At 52.5% G+C, this 19,433-nt stretch overlaps 1 protein-coding gene across 3 annotated transcripts; it reads left to right on the top strand.

The window, feature by feature from the left end:
• The first annotated feature begins 1,723 nt into the window (after positions 1-1,723).
• Positions 1,724-19,350, top strand: TNFAIP8L1 (TNF alpha induced protein 8 like 1). 3 transcript variants are annotated; one of them, XM_085013240.1, is made up of 2 exons: positions 1,724-1,881; positions 16,260-19,350. In XM_085013240.1, exon 2 carries the CDS (start codon positions 16,265-16,267, stop codon positions 16,823-16,825), a length of 561 nt encoding a protein of 186 aa, XP_084869366.1. In that variant the 5' UTR covers positions 1,724-1,881; positions 16,260-16,264; the 3' UTR covers positions 16,826-19,350. The 3 variants fall into 3 exon arrangements, with proteins under 3 accessions (XP_084869366.1, XP_020939708.1, XP_020939709.1); XM_021084049.2 differs by lacking the exon at positions 1,724-1,881 and adding an exon at positions 2,415-2,485; XM_021084050.2 differs by lacking the exon at positions 1,724-1,881 and adding an exon at positions 3,630-3,716.
• Positions 19,351-19,433: the final 83 nt, after the last annotated feature.

The raw sequence follows: 19,433 nt of genomic DNA, 5'->3' as shown, positions 1-19,433 counted from the left end.
AGAGATGGATCTGTAATAGTGGATCTCAACTGGGGGCTTTTCTGCACCCCCCCCCCAATTTGGTAATGACTAGAGACATTTTTGGATTGTCTGACTTGGGGGGTGGTTAACTACTGGCATTGAGTGAGTTACTACTGGCCAGGGATGTCACTCAACACCCTACAGTGCATAGACATCATGGGCCCCAAATGCCAATACAAAGTGCCTCCAATGAGAAACACTGAACAAGGGAGAGGGTAGGACCAGGCTGTGTATGGGAGGAGATGAGACAAGCACTCTTGGGTTTGAATCCTGGCCCTGCCACTGCATGTCCTCAGGCAAGTCACTTCCACTCTCGGCCTTAGTAAACAGTGGGTTGTTTTGTTTAGTTTTGCCATTTTCTTGGGCTGCTCCGGCAGCATCTGGAGGATCCCAGGCTAGGGGTTGAATTGGAGCTGTAGCCGCTGGCCTACACCAGAGCCACAGCAACACAGGATCCGAGCTGTGTCTGTGACCTACACCACACTTCACGGCAACGCCAGATCCTTAACCCACTGAGCAAGACCAGGGATCAAACCCGAAACCTCATGGTTCTTAGTCGGATTCATTAACCACTGAGCCATGACGGGAACTCCCTGTTTTCTCTTCTTTTTAAGGCTGCACCTGGAGCTTATGGAAGCTCCCCCAGGCTAGAGGTCGTATCAGGGCTGCAGCTGCCAGCCTATACCACAGCCATAGCAACTTGGAATATGAGCCACCTCTGCAGCCTCCAGCACAGCTCATGGCAACATTGGATTTTTTTTTTTTTTTTTTTTTTGTCTTTTTGCCTTTTTCTAGGGCTGCTCCTACTGCATGTGGAGGTTCCCAGGCTAGGGGTCTAATCGGAGCTGTAGCTGCCAGCTTACGCCACAGTCACAGCAACTCGGGATCCGAGCCGAGTCTGTGACCTATATCACAGCTCACGGCAACAACGGATCGTTAACTCACTGAGCAAGGGCAGCGATCGAACCCACAACCTCATGGTTCCTAGTCAGATTTGTTAACCACTGCACCACGACGGGAGCTCCTGGATTCTTAAGCCACTGACAGAGGCCAGGGACTGAATCTGCATCCTCATGGATGCCAGTTGGGTTCTTAACCTGCTGAGCCACAAAGGGAACTCCCCTCAGTTACCTGCTTTTGTTTGTTTGTTTGTTTGTTTGTCTTTTTGGCTGCACCTGTGGCATACAGAGGTTCCCAGAATAGGAGTCAAAAGGGACCTTTAGCCACTGGCCTACACCACAGCCAGAGCAACGTCAGATATGAGTCTCGTCTGTGACCTACACCACAGCTCACAGCAATGCTGGATTCTTAACCCACTGAATGAGGCCAGGGGTTGAACCTGAGTCCTCATGGATGCTAGTCAGATTCATTTCCTCTGAGCCATGACGGGAACTCCCAGTCACCCGCTTTGGGAAAAAAAAAGGAAAAAGAAGAAGGGATAAAGAGACACTTCATTACTTTTTGTTTCATGAGGTCTGTCCCAGGGTTGTGTGTAGGACTGGACTCGACATACATTGGTTGTCCAGCCTGCTCTGGCCCCCCCTGGTCCTAGCCACAACTGGGACCCAGCGCTAGGGCTGCAGGGAGGAAATGGAGCAGCATGGGAGCTGGGAGCCGCTCCAGGGCCCAGTTCCCAGGACTCACAGCTGCATCCTCCGGGGACCCCAGCTGGCCCCACCGCCCTACCCTGGCGGCTGCCAGTAGGCTCCAGCATATCTCGGTGGCTCATTCCCACTGAAATAAGAGGCTGAATCTGGGCGTCCCCTGGTGGAGTCTCTAGGGTCCGTCCACGCAGCAACTGCCTCAAACTTCATCCAGATCATTTATCTGCAACCCAGAAAGATTTATCTTCAACCTCAGGTCAGATTCAGGAATATGCATTTTAAAGGGGCTCCCAGGTCCTTCTGATATAAAAGGTTCCCCGGGGCCATACTTTAAACTTAGTCGGGGATGGGGTGGGAGGAAGAAGGGACTTTCCAAGGGTCGCGTGGCTGTTCAGTTTATTTTAGCTCTCTTTCTCTCCCTGACCCCCTATCTCTCTCTGTTTTTGACTCTTAAGTCTCCTTCCTCTTCTTTCTTTGACTGGGCTCAGGATTAGCCTGGCCCCCGGCATCCGGCCTTCTTCGTGATTCCGGAGGAATTCCCCCCACCAGTCCCGAGCCCAGCCGCCTGGCCCTACCCCTCCCGCGCAGCGACCTGCTCCCACTGGACTCTTCGTACACCGCCCGCACTACCATTGGCTGAGCCCACGTTTCCCCGGATCCGGCCCGGCCCCTCTTTGGTCCTCTCCGCGCGGGTGGGGCGGGGGCGGGGGCCGCCCAGAGGGGGGCGGGGCCAAGCTTCCTGCCCCGCCCCGCCGAGCCCCAGTCTTCAGGCACGAGTCTCGCGGCTACAGAAACGGCCCCTCGGAGGCGGCCGAACAGAGCCCCGACGGTCGGACCGACGACAGGGTCCCAGAGAGCAGGTGAGCGAGAGGTGCCAGGGCACCCCCATCTGGGAGAATCTCGGGGGCCACTTGTCTTCTCTGTTTCTCTCCCCCCCATGCTCCTGCACCCCCCTTTCTAACTGTATTCCTGCCTCAGTTTCCCTCCCCATTTCTCCCTTTCCTGCTGTCTCTGTCACTCTCTTGCTGTGTGGGCTAGGCGGTAGCAGACCGGGTCTGAACTGACCCCCACGGCATGGGGTGGTGCTCTGGGACCAGCACCCTCCTCCCCCCAACACGAGGACTCTGATGGACTCTGCCCCTTTCACAGTGCAGGGCACCAGGTGCTAGGGCTAGATTCCAGAGCTAGGAGGGCATTCCAGGTGGTGGGCAGCCAGGCCAAAGGCGTGGAGGTGACAATGAGTGGGACTTCCGGCTGGTCCTGGCAGCTGAGAGCCAGGGTCAGACCCACCCGAACTGGCCACCTTGGAGCTCCCCAATGGCCTGAAGCCATGGCCTTAGTTTTGCCAGCTGTGAATTGGGACCTTCATCACTGAGGTAACTGGCAGTTGACCTGACCCAGATCTGCATGCATCACCACCTCCTCTATTCCGGGGGGCCTGCCTGGAGGAGGGCAGCCCTGCCTGTAAACAGGCCTCTGTTACTTCCTGAGCAGGGGGGAGAGGTGAATGCCCTGGGGTGCTACAGCCAGGGCCAGGGTAGTTTAGCCCAGTGGTTGGGGAGCTCAGACTTTGGAATGAGACAAACCTGGGTCTGCTCTGCCATTTTCACGATGGTACCTTGAACAAGTGATTCGAACCTCCCAGCCTCAGTTTCCTGTCGGAGGGACATAACTCCCGAGGGGTAAGGGCAGCTTCCAGGATTAACTGCAGGAATGTGGACCTGCATGTCTCCTCCTGGCCCCCACCTCCTCCAGCTTTCCCCCTCACCCCACTCTGCTCCAGCCATACCAGCCTCCACATTCCACCAATACACCAGGCACAGTCCTGCCTCAGGGCCTTTGCGTGGGCTGTTTCCTCTATCGCCATGCCAGGTGCACAGGCGCCAACTTTAAAACACAACAGGTTGTCTACATGGGCCGGGCCAAGGGACTGGCAAGGCTAGGGCTGGGCATCTGGGAGGGGCCGAGGAAGGGCAGGCCCAGGGACGCTGTACCTATGGAAACCAGAACAAAGAGCTGTCACCCCAGCCATACAAACACCTGGGCTGAGCTTCTCTTGGCAGCCTTGGTGGCCTGGGACGCCGGTTGTGGGTGAGTGCCCAGACCACTGCAGGGGCAGGTTGGGGGCCCAAACCCCACTTGGATGGGAGGTAGGTGGTCCCTAAGCAAAGAGACCAGTCAAGTAGGTACAGACTGGAGGCCCCACAGTTTCCTCTCCCACTGTGTGGCCTTGGGCAGGTCAGGTGAGGCCTGGGCAGGTGAGGGACCTTTTGGATGCTTGGTGATCCAATGTGGTAGGTTCAGGAGGACTCAGTGTCCCCTGACTGTTAACTTGGGCCACAAGAGGGTACGTAGGACAAAACTCGAGCTATTGTCATGGAAACAGCCCCAGAGGCAGATGTTGCATAATTGACTCATGCTGGTGCAGGTTCAGCCCCAGGTACTAAGGGCTGAGAGGTGGGGATGTAGAAACGGGCAGGACTGGGCCCAGTATCAGAGAACTTGGGCTTTTACCCCAGAATCTCCCCTACCCACCCCTCCATGAGACCACTTTCCCTAGAATCCTGCCACCTGAGCTTTCACAGCGGCACCTCTGGCTGAGTCCTTGGGATCTTCTGAGGCTCCATCCTCAGTTTCCCCTTCTGTCCAATGGGGTAGTGGAGTTTGGGGAATGTCTACCTGGGGGGAGGGGGGCTTCCAGAACTGTTTGTGCTGTGCTGCTATGTGATCTTGCGATATCTGTCTCTCTCTGGGCCTCAGTTTCCCTGGCTGGACATTGGAACCCTTGGAGAAGATCTCTGACTCTGTGCCCCTCTGGTGCTGGGAGGTTGAAGGAATCTATTCATTCAACAAACAGGTTCTGAGCACTACTGTGTGCCAAGCATGGTGCAGGACCCTGCAATGACCAAGGTTAATCTGGTGTCTCTCCTCACCCCAACTCAGCTCACAGACGGGAGTTGGGAGAGATAGACATTCATCCAGAAAAGCCATTAGGCTTAATTGTAATTGTATGAAAAAAATGGAGACAGACGGATAGGGAATTTAGTTAAGATGGGGGATCTGGAAGAGCCTTTTAAGGAGGTGACATCTGAACTGAAGCTCACAGACTAGAAAAAAACAGCCGTGTGGAGACTTTGGGGGAAAAGCAATCCAGGCAATGGGGACAGCTCATGCAAAGGCCCTGGGCAGCACCATGCCTGGTGTGTTGGAAGAACAGCCAGGAGGCCACATGGCTGGAGCAGAGCGAGCAAGGGGGAGAGAGGGAGGAGGTGGGGGCTGGTAGTGTCCAGGGGCAGGCAGTGCAGGGCCTGTGGGCCACTGGGAGGTCTTGGGCTTCTACCTGGAGGAAGTTGGGATGCCTGGAGGGCTGTGGGCAGAGGTCCAGGGCCTGACTTAGGTGCTCACTGGTACCCTCTGGTGGCTGCTCCAGAGAAGACAGACTGTAGGGGGTGAGGGCAAGAGCCAGGTGACAGGCATGGAGGCTAAGCAAGAGGTGAGAAGTGGGTGAAGCCCAGACTCATTTAGGGGCTGCATCCACATTCCTGCTGAGTGACCCAAGCCTCCTCTACCTTTTGTTAAAAATCTTTTGCTCAGCCTAGTCCCAGCCTGTCTTTCTCTGCAGTGGGTTGGGCCATGGTTTCCAAATATTCATTTTTGCCTACACCCACTATCCCAGCTCCCACTGCAGCCTGGCAGGCAGCCAGACCGTGCTTGGGATGGCCCCCAAGGGCTCTGGGGACCCAGGTTTGAGGACTGCTGGTATCCACCCCCCACCTCAGACACGCAGGTCCTCCCCCCTCCCCTTTGGCCATATCAAACTGAGCACCGACTGGGAGACTTGAGTGAGGTTTGATAAAGAGCCCGAAGCAGCGGGTGCCCTGATGTTGGCAGAGGGTACAGTGCAGGGGACAAGGGCCATGGGGGCATCTCCCACAGTGGGCCACCCTGGGGTGGGCTGAGAGAGGAGAGGAGGGCCGGCTTGGTCTTGCTGAATGGGCCCATCAATTATTGACACCCTTCACTGGGGCATGAAGAATTCATGCGGAGGCTGGGCTGCTCCATGGACCAGAGACATGCCAGAGCCAGCTCGCCCCCTGGCTCACGAGAGCCACTTGCTATGTTGTCAGGAATTTTGTGATCCGCTTTTGTTAACATCACCATTATTTCAAATGATAGATTATCAATACAAGTAGAAGAAAAAAATCCATTTTTTTTAAATGACAGGCTAAATTTACAAATACATTATATTTAAAACAAAGGTATGGACTATCATTCAGCTATAAAAGGAGTGACTAGCACTTGCTACAACATGGATGAATCTTGAAAACATGATGCTCAGTGGGAGAAGTCAGACACAATCACACAGTGTGTGATGCTTTTTATATGAAAAATAGGCAAATCCATAGAGGCAGAAAGTAGATTAGCTGTTGCCAAGGGGCTGGGGTTGAGGGATGGGGAAGGACTGCTAATGTGGATGGGATTTCTTTTGGGGGTGATGGAATATTCTAGAATTAAACAGTGGTGATGGTTACCCAGCTCTGTGAATATATAAAAACCACTGAATTGTACACTTTGGAAGGGTGAATTTTATCATAAGTGACTTACATACTTCAACACATTATAAAAAAGCCTAGGACATAAATCATCAAAAATCCCAACTTCTGGTTTATTTTACTGCTTTTTGCGATGCTCTTGAGGTTATTTTTTTGATGGAAATGGTGAGCAGTTCTTCCCAACTCCATGTTCAAGCTGGAAGCTTGAAATTGGCTGTGGTGGGAGAATTTACACCATGGAAATTGGCAAATGCCACAGATCAGGGCTTGATATATTGCTCTGTTGATCATCTAATCCAGAGGTTGGCCAGCCTTTTTCTATAATGGGCCAGATAGTAAATATGATTGGCTTTATGAGCCATATGGCCTTTGTTGCTTCTAGTCAAGGCTGTGCTCCAACATGTACATGAATGGGTGTGTGTGGCCATGTGCCAATAAAACTTTATTTACAAAAACAGGCGGTGGGCCAGAGTTCACCACCCCCTGGGATAATTTTAGGAAATGTCAACAATGAAAATTAAGTTGTAAAGGGTGGTATGTCTCTAGATGCTTCCTTGTGAACAGCACAAAACCACTGAGGAACAATTCTTTGAGTACTGACATCTGATTTGGCAAAGAAGTTGCTCACTTAGAGGATGAAGGCATGAGTGAAATCTGAATTCTCCTTGTTCATATAAGATATCACCCAGGGAGTTCTGTGGTGCAGTGGGTTAAGGATCTGGCATTGTCACTGCAGCAGCTTGGATTGCTGCTGTCACAAGGGTTCAGTCCCTGGCCCAGGAACTTCCACATGCCATGGGCATGGGAAAAAAAAGAGAGAGAGAAAGAGGAACTATCCAGTGACATCCATGTCAGAACTGCTCGTTTGTCTGTCGCAAGTATAGATCAGGCTGTTGGTACCAGTTTGGCAAAACTCAGAACATTTAATGAGCATCAGTTGGTTGTGTGGAGTTTCCAGAAAGGTTTACTATCTACTTCCTTATGTCTATAAGCTGCATGGCACACATCCCTTATGTCAGGAACATTTGTGATAAACATATGTATGTACCAATGTGCCTACATTCATTTTTCCTGGAGGGCTGATGGTTGAGAATTTTCTAGCACATGGCTAACTGGATGGGATGCAGCATTCATGGCACACCTGGGGCAAGGGGGACCCTGGGAAGCAGGATTTCCTGCCCTGTGGAACCCCCATCACCCCCACACACAGCGCCCAGGACCAGGACTGTGTGGGTTGAGGGGCCCGGCTGCGACCTGGGTTGCCGTGTGCTCAGCTTGGGTTGGGTGGGGGGCAGTGGGCAGGGTCTCCCCACCTGGGCTTCCCAACCTGGAGGGTCTGGGCAGAGGCCCTAAGGCTGGACCATGCCCAGCGTGCCACAGAGACAAGGAAAGGAGAGACTGTAAGGAGGGGAGGCCGGTGATATGATGGGAGAAGCTGGCCCTGCTCCAGGGTTTGGGGACTGAAGGGATCAGGAAGAACAGGGTCCACCGGGCCACTGCCATCCACTGCCGTGTCCCCTTTCCCTGGGGTCGGCTCAGATATGGTCCTGCCTCCCTGCCTTTGCCCGGGCAAGTGAAGGATGCTGTCATATCTAGAGCAACTTGAGGCTCCATTATCAGGTCCTGTGGGCCTGAGCTTTTAAGGAGGGAAATTCTATTCAATCAAACATGTACTGGAGTTCCTGTTGTGGCTCATCAGGCTAAGAGCTTGACTAGTATCCATGAGGATGCAGGTTTGATCCCTGGCCTCGCCCAGTGTGTTTGTAGCCACTTGGGAAGATGGAGTGTCCAAAATGGGGACGGGACAAAGGTCAGAGGGAAAAGACGAAGTGGGGTTGGCAGAGGGTGAAAGTCTGAGGTAGGGATAGAGGGCCGGGGTTCTGCTGAATGTGGGGGTAGGGCAGGAGTCAGCAGAGCCAGGGATTCAGCAAATAGACACCCATTTCACAGATGGGAAAGCTGCCCCCAGGGACTGAGGCTCACCTGGAGTCATGATGGGGAGGCCCCAGGGCTGTGGGAGGGCCTAGACAGTGGCTTTTATGGGGCCTGTGGATTGGCCTTCAGTCTTTGACCCATCTGCCCCAGGGTCTTTGCACCAGCTCTTCCTGCTACCTGGCTCACACCACCCCAGACCCTTTCCTTTCAGTCCCAACTCCAGGGGCTCCACCTCAGAAAGGCTTTCCTGACCACCTGGCCAAAGTCACCTGCTGTCCCCAGTTGTCACTGCCCCCCTGTCCTCAGGCCTTACCGTCCCTGAAATTATCTAATTTATTTCCATGTTCACTGGCTCCTGGTGCCTTCTCCTTCCAGCAAGGGTGACACTTCTTAGGCAGCCACTTTGGAAATTTGGAGAGTTTTCCCACTTCTGATAATAACAGGATGTGCTTAGCATTTAGGGGACAGGGACCAGGGATACTACATGTCCAGCCATGCTCAAGGCAGCCTCTCAGCCCTGACAGCTTCCTAATGTCCTGCCAGAAACATAAACCGATGACTAGGGTTTTAATATTCAGTGCATGTTCCTGAAACACAACTTCTGGGTAAATCAAGGGAAGATGGAGCTCTTTTTTTGTTTTTTTGTTTTGGTTTTTTGGCTGTACCCAAGGCAACTGGAAGTCCCTGGGCCAGGGAATGAACCTGCACTATGGCTGCAACCTGCGCCACAGCTACTGCAACACCAGATCCTTAACCTGTGACACATGGGAACTTCCTGGAGCTCTTTTTTATAGGAATTTGTGGCCACATGTTAACCCCAATGCCCTGTATGGGGAAAGCCTCTGACAGATTCACTCCATTATCAAGTGCAGTGGGCCTGAGCTTTTAAGGAGGGAAATTCTATTTAATCAAATATGTATTGGAGTTCCTGTTGTAGCTCATCAGGTTAAGAGCCCAACTAGTATCCATGAGGATGCAGGTTTGATCCCTGGCCTCTCCTAGTGTGTTGAGGATCCAGCGTTGCTGTGAGCCGTGGTGTAGGTCGCAGACGTGGCTCAGATCTGGCACTGCTGTGGCTCTGGTGTGGACTGGCAGCTACATCTCCAATTAGACACCTAGCCTGGGAACCTCTATATGCCAGAGGTGCGGCCCTAAAAAGACAAATAAATAAATAAATGTCATCAGACACGGTGCCCTTTTGTGTCTGGCTTCTCTGAGCATCATGTTTCCAAGGTCCATCCTCATTGTAGCAACTATCAGTACCTTATTCCTTTTTATGACAGTATAATATTCCAGTGTGTGGATGCACCATGTTTTGTTTGTCCATTTATCTGTTGATGGCTGTTTGGGCTGTTTCTACCTTGGGGCTATGTGTGTGTATAAGTTTTTGTATGAAGGTATATTTGCATTTCTGGAGGGCAGATGCTCAGGAGTGGAATTGCTGGGTCACGTGGTAACTGTGTGTTTGAAGAACTTCCAAAAATCTGTTTTCCATTGTGGTTGCACCATTTTCCCTTCTTTTCAGCTGTGTATGAGGACCCCAGTTTCTCCCATCCTTGCCAGCCCTTGGTCTCGTCTGTCTCTTTGGTAACAAACTTCCTAGTAGGGGTGAGGTGATGGATCGTTATGATTTTTGGCTTCTGTTTTTCTAGTCGCCGATGATGTCGAGCATCTTTTCGCCTTCTTATCGGCCATTTACATATCTTCTTTGGAGAAATGGCAGACATTTTTAATTGAGATATAATTCACTTGCCATAAAGTTCACACTTTGAAAGTTTCCAATCTGCTGGGTTTTAGGGTATTTACATTGCTTTGTAACCATCTAGCTCAATGACTTTTTACATTCATGTAGACCCAGATCGACACATAGGACATGAAACATTCCGGAACTCTTCCCTGTACAATCCCTCTCACCTTTATCACCCTCTGTAAATTGTACTTTTATACCAGTGGATGGAGGTAGATGACACTGCCTGCAGACTGTGTTTCAGGGAAATGGGGGCAAGTTCTTTTGTAATAGGGAGGTGGCATGGGGTCTAGAAGGCTGGGACCTCTTGAAAGGCAGGGACTGTTTGGGCTGTTTCTACCTTGGGGCTATGTGTGTGTATAAGTTTTTGTATGAATGTATGATCTCTCTTGGTCACTGCTATATCCTCAGTGCCTGGGACACAGCTAGCGCTCCATAAGTGCTCTCTGAGCAACTAAGTGTTCCAGCCGAGCCTTTGTATGTTAGTGGACTTTTCCGGCTTGTGATGACAGTGGAGTATTCTGGCATTTGGTGGCCAGGGACACTGGCCATCTGGACACTGGGAACCTCAGCAGTCTGGGAAGGCCCTGCCCCAAAGGGCTGACGTGGTGCAGCCCAGCCCCTCCTGGCCTGCCTGCCCTTGGACCTGGATGAGTGCGGCTGGCAGGAAGGAAGTCTGGGGATTATTTTGGTCCCCAGTGTGCTCCCTTGGGACAGCAGTCATCTCCTTGTGTGGCTGCTTGGAAGGGGGTGTTTCTGGTAGAACAATGGGTGAGGGAGGAGGTGTGAGGAGCCATGCAGCTGGCCTGGTCCAGGTGCCACAGGTCTGGAGCGGGCCCGAGGGGCTAGGAGTGTGGAGCCCAAAGGGGAGGCCACAGCTGCACCCACTCCCACCCCTTTTCCCTCTGTGCTTGGCAGGGTGGGGGCAGGGCGGTGCTGCTGCTGAGGGCCCAGGCTCTTCCTGACTCTGGTAAACAGGACCAGCTTCCCCCGAACCAACATGCAGACTTGCAGATGGGAAGGTCAAGGCCCAGACCCTGCCTAGGGTCAAAGAGCAACTGAACAGGCAGAAAGACTTAGGCTCCAGGGTCCTTGGGCTCCAGGTGTTGGGAGTTCTCTTTGGGTTCCAATGTTTGCAGCCCATCCTTTCCCTTGTGCACTCGACAAACACTTACGGGGTACCTGCTATGTACCAGGCGCTGGGCTGACCACCACAGACATGATGTGAACAAGAAAGATGCAGCCCCTGCCCACATCATCAGGCCAGGGAAACGGGCACTGAAACCAAAGTCAGGGCCGTGATGGAGGATGCTCAGGTGCTATGGGAACCGAGGGGGCACCTGGCCCAGGCTGGGGCATCTGGGAAGTCTTCCAGGAGGAGGTGACAGTAATGCTGGGACTTGAATGAGGAGCAGGAGTTTAAGGGATGAGTGATGGGGAGGAGGGGTGCAGGTAGAGGGAATGGAATAGAAGATTTCATTTTTTTTGTCTTTTGTCTTTTTAGGGCCACACCTGTGGCATATGGAGGTTCCCAAGCTAGGGGTCGAACCGAAGCTGTAGCTGCTGGCCTATGCCACAGCTGCAGCAACACCAGATCCAAGCCACGTCTGCAACCTACACTGCAGCTCATGGCAACGCCGGATCCTTAACCCACTGAGCGAGGCCAGGGATGGAACCGGAAACCTCATGGTTCCTGGTCAGATTCGTTTCTGCTATGCCACGACAGGCACAGCATATTTTAGAGAATATAGTGAGAGGCACGGGTGTCCCTTGCTGCTGCTCTTTTTTCCAGAGAACTTCACAGAGAAATTGGTCTATACATTCAGGGAGCTGAATGGTATAGGGCTTGAATGGTGGAATTTTAGTGGCACCCAGCCTCTTGCCCAGGGAAGGCTCAGAGCATGGGGAACAGGCTAGTCACAAACTTCTGTCCCAGGATGGAGTTAGTTCTCTGACCTAACAGTCATCGTCTTCCATTTTACAGGTGGGTAAACTGAGGCACAGGGAAGCTATGTTGCTGGACCAAGTGGTCAGAGCCAGGAGCAGGCCCTAAATATTTTGTCATGGGGGACAGCTCCCAGCCCCCAGGACTCAGGGCAACTAGCAGGCATCAGATAGGGAAGGCAGAGGGAGTTAGGTGTGCAGAGGTGCTGGGGGCAGGCAGTCCCTGTGCTGCTGTGTGGCCTTGGGGAAATGGCTCAGCCTCTCTGAGCCTATGTAATTTCTTCTGCAAATGGGCAACCAGCTCAGTACCAGGTAAACACGATGAAATGGGCACATGCTGCTGGCGCAGGCCCTGCCACGCGGCGCTGAGTCAACTGCACCCTTGCTCTGGCCCCAGCCTGTGTACAGGGTCCAGGGCTGGTACAGGGGGCAGGGAAGACTGGTTCATTAATCTCCAGGCCCGCCCTGACCTCTGTGGGCTGGGAGAGGGCGGCTGAGGCTTGGGACTTCTCCCGGGGTCTGAGTTTACACAAAGATAGGCTTTGTGGGGGTTCCTGGGGTTGAGTGGGTGCCCATGTGGCATTCCTGGTCTGGCTGGCCTACAGCTGCAGTGGGGGCAGATTCTGACCAGAGTCTGGAGCAGCAGTGGGTGAGGAGGGCTGGGGGTGGGTCTCGGGCTCCCTCATTCATTCAGCAGGCAGATGTTTCTCAAGTCTCCAAAGACACCACGGACAAGGGATGAGGCCCATTATCTCTACCATGGCCTGCTGTGAGGCAGACCACTGAGGAAGCTAAGCCAGGGGAACAGGGCAGTGATGGGGGGACCTGGAGGTGTTATGTGGCTTACAGGAGGTGCCTCATGGTCAGTGTGGCTGTTCAGCTATGGTTTCCGAGAGAAAGTGGTATCCAGGCTGAGTTGAGGGATGAAACTGCAAGGGGGAGAGGCGGGGACTTAGGGGTCAGGGCTTTGGGGGATGTTTATGAGTCCACCAAGGAAGAGGCAACGGTTTGGGGGCCAAGGTGTTGGGGGATGTATAGGAGTTTACCAGGGAAGTGCAGGGGCTGGACTGAGGTGTGGGGCTTGGCTGTGGGAGCCATGAGGAGCTGCTAGCTGGTTCTTAGAAGGGAAGGGCCAAGCCCAGATGTGCACTTTAGGAAGAATTCTGGTGCTGGAGGAAGCTCCAGAGCCTGGAGAATCTGGAAGACTGTTATGGCAAGAAGGACAAAAGGAGATAGATTTAAGGGACAGACGGAGGTCCAGCCTCCTGCAGTTGGAGCCCTGGTCACTAGAGAGCTGGCCTGCCATTCACCTTGGGCACCTTCCAGGCCCTTTCCTAGGTGGAAGCTATTGCAAGTCAGTGTTTCTGTGTCAGAGGAATCACTGGAGCAATGGGTTTCCAGAAACCCCACAAATGGCCCTGGGGAACCCCCACCCAGGCCACTGCCCACCTGACTCATTCAGGGACTGACTTAGGGCCCAGAGACATCCACCCTAAACTCACGGGGCTGGTGAGGCTGGCAGGATTGGTAGCTAGGCTCCTCCACCCTGAACAGCCCAGGGGTTGGGGCTAGGACTCTGTCTCATGGAACTTTGGCATGAGGGTGGGGGATGATAAGCTGGCCCCCCAGTGATAACTCACTTTGAGCCCCTTCTCAACTCACAGCAAGGATACAGTGGGTTTGAGGGCTGGTGCCAGGGCCCACAAGTAGTGAGATTCATCAGGCTCTGCTCATTAATCTCCAAAATATACAAACAGCTCATGCAACTCAGTAACAAAAAACCAACCCAATCAAAAAATGGGCAGAAGATCTAAACAAACATTTCTCCCAAGAAGATATACAGATGGTCAACAGGCACATGAAAAGATGACCTAATTATTACAGAAATATAAATTAAGGAGTTCCCGTCGTGGCGCAGTGGTTAACGAATCCGACTAGGAACCATGAGGTTGCAGGTTCAATCCCTGCCCTAGCTCAGTGGGTTAAGGATCCAGCGTTGATGTGAGCTGTGGTGTAGATTACAGACGCGGCTCGGATCTGGCGTTGCTGTGGCTCTGGCGTAGGCCAGTGGCCACAGCTCCGATTAGACCCCTGGCCTGGGAACCTCCATATGCCGCGGGAGCGGCCCAAAGAAATAGCAAAAAGACAAAAAAAAAAAAAAAAAAAAAGAAATATAAATTAAAACTACAAGGGGGTATCACCTCGCACCAGTCAAAATGGCCATCATAAAATCTACACATAAATGCTGGAGAGAGAGTTCCCTGTCATGGCTCAGCAGTTAACGAACCCAACTAGTGTCTATGAGGATACGAGTTCAATCCCTGGCCTCATTCAGTGGGTTAAGGATTCAGCTTTGCCATGAGCTGTGGTGTAGGTTGCAGACATGGCTTGGATCCCACATTGCTGTGGCTATGGCACAGGCCAGCAGCTACAGCTCCAATTCGACACCTAGCCTGGGAACATTCATATGCTGTGATTGCGGCTCTAAAAAGACAAAAAAAAAAAAAAAAGAAAGAAAGAAAAGAAATGCTGGAGAGGGTGTAGAGAAAGGGAACCCTTCTACACTGTGAGTGGGAATGTATACTGGTGTAGCTACTGTGGAGAACAGTGTAGAGGTTCCTCAAAAACTAAAAATAGAGCTGTCACAGGATCCAGCAATCCCACTCCTGGGCATATATCACAAAAAAAAAAACTATAATTTGAAAAGATATATGCACACCTATATTCATAGCAGCACTATTTACAATAGCCAAGACCTGGAAATAACCTAAGTGTCCACTGACAGATAAATTGATAAAGAAGATGTGGCACATATATACAATGGAATATTGCTCAGTCATAAAAAAGAATGAAATAATGCCATTTGCAGCAACATGAATGGACTTGGAAATTCTCATCCTAAGCGAAGAGAACAATAAATGCTATACGATGCCATGTATATGTGGAATCTAAAATATGATGCAAATGAAGAACTTATCTACAAAATGGGATCAGACCCACAGACACAGAGAATAGACTTTTGGTTGCCAAAGGGGGGAAGAGGGGAGGGATGGACTGAGAGTTTGAGATTAGAGGATGCAAACTAGTATTTATAGGATGGATAAACAACAAGGTCCTACTGTATAGCACAGGGAACATACGATATACAGTAATAAACCGTAATAGAACCCCCTACCCAGATTTCACCATTACACATTAACTCCTTTGACCATTTTTTTTGTTTTTGTTTTGTCTTTTTAGGGCCGCACCCGTGGAATATGGAGGTTCCCAGCCTAGGGGTCGAATTGGAACTGTAGCCACCGGCCTACGGCCTATGCCACAACCCACAGCAACACCAGATCCAGATCCGAGTTGCATCTTCGACCTACACTGCAGCTCATGGCAACGCCAGATCCTTAACCCACTGAGTGGGACCAGTGATCGAACCTGTGTCCTCATGGATACTAGTCAGATTCATTTCTGCTGAGCCACGAAGGGAACACCTGACCTTTTTTTTTTTTTTTTTTTGGGGGGGGGGGTCTTTTTGCCATTTCTTGGGCCGCTCTCGCGGCATATGGAGGTTCCCAGGCTAGGGGTCGAATTGGAGCTGTAGCCACCAGCCTACGCCAGAGCCACAGCAACACGGGGATCCGAGCCGCGTCTTTAACCTACAGCACAGCCCACGGCAATGCCGGATCCTTAACCCGCTGAGCAAGGCCAGGGATCGAACCCTCATGGTTCCTAGTTGGATTTGTTAACCACTGCGCCACGACGGGAACTCCCACCTGACCTTTTTTTTTTTTAAGAAACAAATTCCCTTAGGTCGCTTAGAGTCCCTTGGGTCATCATATCTTTGGTGTGAATGGTATGTTTTTTTCCTTGGCCGCACCCACAGCACATAGAAGGTCCTGGGTCAGGAATGGAACCCGCACCAGACACCGACAGGAGCCATAGCAGTGACAAGACCAGATCTTAAACCTGCTGAGCCAGCAGGGAACTCCTCAATGCTATTTGTTTCCAAACTTTTCCTATGTAGGTTTTTGCCTTCTGTGCTCCAGCTACACGGAATTTCCCTCCTCTAGGCCTTGGAGCACGCAGATCTCCCCCCCCTCCCCCCCGCGGAAGCCGTCCCCATTTTCTTACCTGTCCCTTTCTCCAGGAGGCCTGCCCGGTCCACCTCGATCTGCTGGGGTGCCTGCACCATGGGCTCTTGCCGCTTTCCGGACAATAACACTTGCTACGTGTTCCTGGGGGGCTCACTGGTCTGCCACACACACCCAGTCCTGACACGCAGAGTAGGTCTGTGGAATGAGCACTCAGGAGTCCATAGACTCCCCTGGAGATAGGCTATTGGCGGGCGCCCATTTCCCGGATTGGGAAGACGGTGGTCACCAACGTTAGTGGCACGCCCAGGTTAGGCCCTGGAGGCCGGGCCGTGCGCACCTGACGGCCGGCTTGTCTGTCTCTCCCCGGCAGGGCGGATGGACACCTTCAGCACCAAGAGCCTGGCCCTGCAGGCCCAGAAGAAGCTGCTGAGCAAGATGGCGTCAAGGACGGTGGCAGCCGCATTCATCGATGACACGAGCAGCGAGGTGCTGGACGAGCTGTACCGCGCCACCAAGGAGTTCACTCGCAGCCGCAAGGAGGCCCAGAAGGTGGTCAAGAACCTGGTCAAGGTGGCCGTGAAGCTGGGCGTCCTGCTCCGCGGTGGGCAGCTGGGCGCTGAGGAGCTGGCGCGGCTGCAGAGCTTCCGCCAGCAGGCGCGCCGCTTGGCCATGACCGCTGTCAGCTTTCACCAGGTGGACTTCACCTTCGACCGGCGCGTGCTGGCCGCCTCACTGCTCGAGTGCCGGGACCTGCTGCACCAGGCCGCGGGCGCGCACCTGACCGCCAAGTCCCACGGCCGCATCAACCATGTGTTCGGCCACTTTGCGGATTGCGACTTCCTGGCCGCGCTTTACGGCCCCGCCGAGCCCTACCGCTCCCACCTGCGCAGGATCTGCGAGGGTCTCACCAGGATGCTGGACGAGGGCAGCATCTGACCTCCGACCTGGGTCTTCCCGCTGGGGGCGGGGCTTGCGGGCTTTTTTAACTTCTTTTCTCCCAGTTTGACTCTGGCCAACTTCCCCCCAACCCCTTCCCACACGTACACACACGGGTGACCTGTACCTTCTTGGGGAACTCACGTCACCTCGGCTCCGGCCCAATCTACATGGGGAGAACTCAGCCTGGAGCCGGGCACAGCCTGCCTGCGCCAGCGGCCTCCCCGCACACCTGGAGACCCCTGTCCCTCGGGTGCACCCTCTGAACAGTGACCCTTGAGTGACCCATCTGTACCCCTCAAATCACTCGGTGTCTCTGAAAGCTGGTGGCTTCCCACTTTAATGTTGTTGCCTGGGCTTTTTCATTCCTACAGAAAGGGTCATGAGGGACCAGGAGAAAGGGGATGTTATGGAGTGAGCTATGTCCTTGCCCCCAAGTTCTTCTGTTGAAATCCTAACCACTGGGCCCACTGATTATGACCTAATTTGGAAAGAGGGTGATTGCAGATGTAATTAGTTAAGATGAGTTCATACTGGAGCAGGGTGGGCCCCTAAGCCACTGTGACTGGTGTCCCTGTAAGAAGGGGACATTTGGACTCAGACACAGAGGAGAATGCTATGTGAAGATGGAGGCAGAAATTGGAGGGATGTGTCAAGGAGACAAGGAATGTCAAGGATGGCCAGCAACCAGTAGAAGCTGGGAGAGAGCCTGGAACAACACTCAGAGGGAACCAGCCTGGCCAATGCCTTGATTTCAGACTTCTGGCCTCCAGAGCTGAGAGTGAACAAGCTTCCCTTGTTTCAGCCACCCAGGCTGGGGCACTTTGTTCCACAGCCCAGGAAATGAGCCCAGGGGGCCATGGTGTGGGCTGTGGTGGGTGCAGGCGTCTGGGTGAGGGTGCCTCCTCCCTTTGGTTGGCATCACAATCCTGACTCCTCGTGGGAGGGGATAGAGGCCCCCCTCCACTTGCCCCATGCAGGGCACCAGGGAGAATCCATCTGAGATGTGGGCATATTTTTAAACGATCATTTCATATTTGGAAAACAAACACAATTGTTTTTCTAGGACAGGCCTTAGAAACAAAGCTCTGCAAATCCTGGCTTTGGTGACACCCAGCTGAAGTGGTGATTCTTTTTTTTTTTTTTTGTCTTTTTGTCTTTTCTAGGGCTGCTCCCACCGCATATGGAGGTTCCCAGGCTAGGGGTCTAATTAGAGCTTTTGCTGCTGGCTTATGCCAGAGCCACAGCAATGCAGGATCCGAGCTGTGTCTGCAACCTACACTGCAGCTCACGGCAACACTGGATCCTTAACCCCCTGAGCAAGGCCAGGGATCGAACCCACAACCTCGTGGTTCCTAGTCAGATTCGTTAACCACTGCACCACGACGGGAACTCCTTTTTTTTTTTTTTTTTTTTATCTTTCTTGTCTTTTGAGGGCTGCACCCGTGGCATATGGAGGTTCCCAGGTAGGGGTCTAATTGGAGCTGTTGCTGCTGGCCTACGCCAGAGCCTCAGCAACCCGGAATCTGAGCCGCGTCTGCCAACTACACCACAGCTCATGGCAATGCCGGATTCTTAACCCGCTGAGCAAGGCCAAGGATTGAACCTGCAACCTCATGGTTCCTAGTTGGATTCGTTTCTGCCGCTCCATGACAGGAACTCCTCCTGAGGTGGTGATTCTTAACTTGGGGCATGGAGGGGGCACATGGGGGTATGGGAGAGTATCTGTGATTTATTTGTCAGAAGTGGGCATGGATTTTAGACGATTACAAGATACAGCTGCAGGTCTGACCACATCAGGGTGGGAAGGTTACTCTGGTCACCCTCAGGGGAGCGGGGAACAACGTCCCATGACTGTTCTTGCAGAACCTGGTCTGTTTAAGGGCAGAGGTTGCAAACAGGAGGCCTGCAGGCCTTATTAGGTGAGAAGATGGGTTTGCTTGGCCCCATCCGTGTTTGAGGCATTTAGAATTAGTTGCCAAAACTTAAAACCAAGGAAATTACCCCTGCCAATCTACAATGGAAGTTCCTCTAGAAAACTTGCCTCCACTGCCTGCTGGTGAAGCTGCATAGAGGTTGCCCATCTTTGCCACAGTCCCCACCACTCCTTTTTGCCTCTCCATGGCATGCTGGGCTGGCTGATAGATTAGGACCCCAGATTCAGGGCAGTGTCTCTGTTTGGTTTCCGCTGCCCTGCAAAAGCCAAAGGCTTTCACCCAAGAGCCAGTGGTTCCTATCTCTCTCTGCCCTCCATTCCTAAGGCAAACTTACCCTCTTATCTCAGGTCAAGAAACAGATCTTCAAATTTGAGTACAAACATGCATTCTGGTTATGTCATGAAGCCCAAAATGAAATCCTTTGCTCTGCTGATTGAATAATATCCATGTGATATGGCTTTGTACTTGTTCCCTGCTGGGCTAGCCAGCCTGTCTTGACTCTTTTATACATTTGAGGTTTAATTAAAAAAAACAAACAAGGGGCACTATAGAATTATGTAAATAAAAACATTTGACAGTTTTCTCTCACCTGCCAAGGTTGTCTGCCTTTTGAATGGAAGCTGCACACAAAAATGTCACTTGCCCACAGCCAGTTGGCAGACCACAGACCA

Source organism: Sus scrofa, chromosome 2, assembly GCF_054392235.1.
Source record: "Sus scrofa isolate SSC_HxYL_T2T_F1_AM1 chromosome 2, Sscrofa_HxYL_maternal_Yorkshire_Landrace_v2.0, whole genome shotgun sequence".
NCBI lineage: Eukaryota > Metazoa > Chordata > Mammalia > Artiodactyla > Suidae > Sus > Sus scrofa.
The sequence above is the reverse complement of the archived record's forward strand: the minus strand, read 5'-3'. Positions and strand labels throughout refer to the sequence as shown.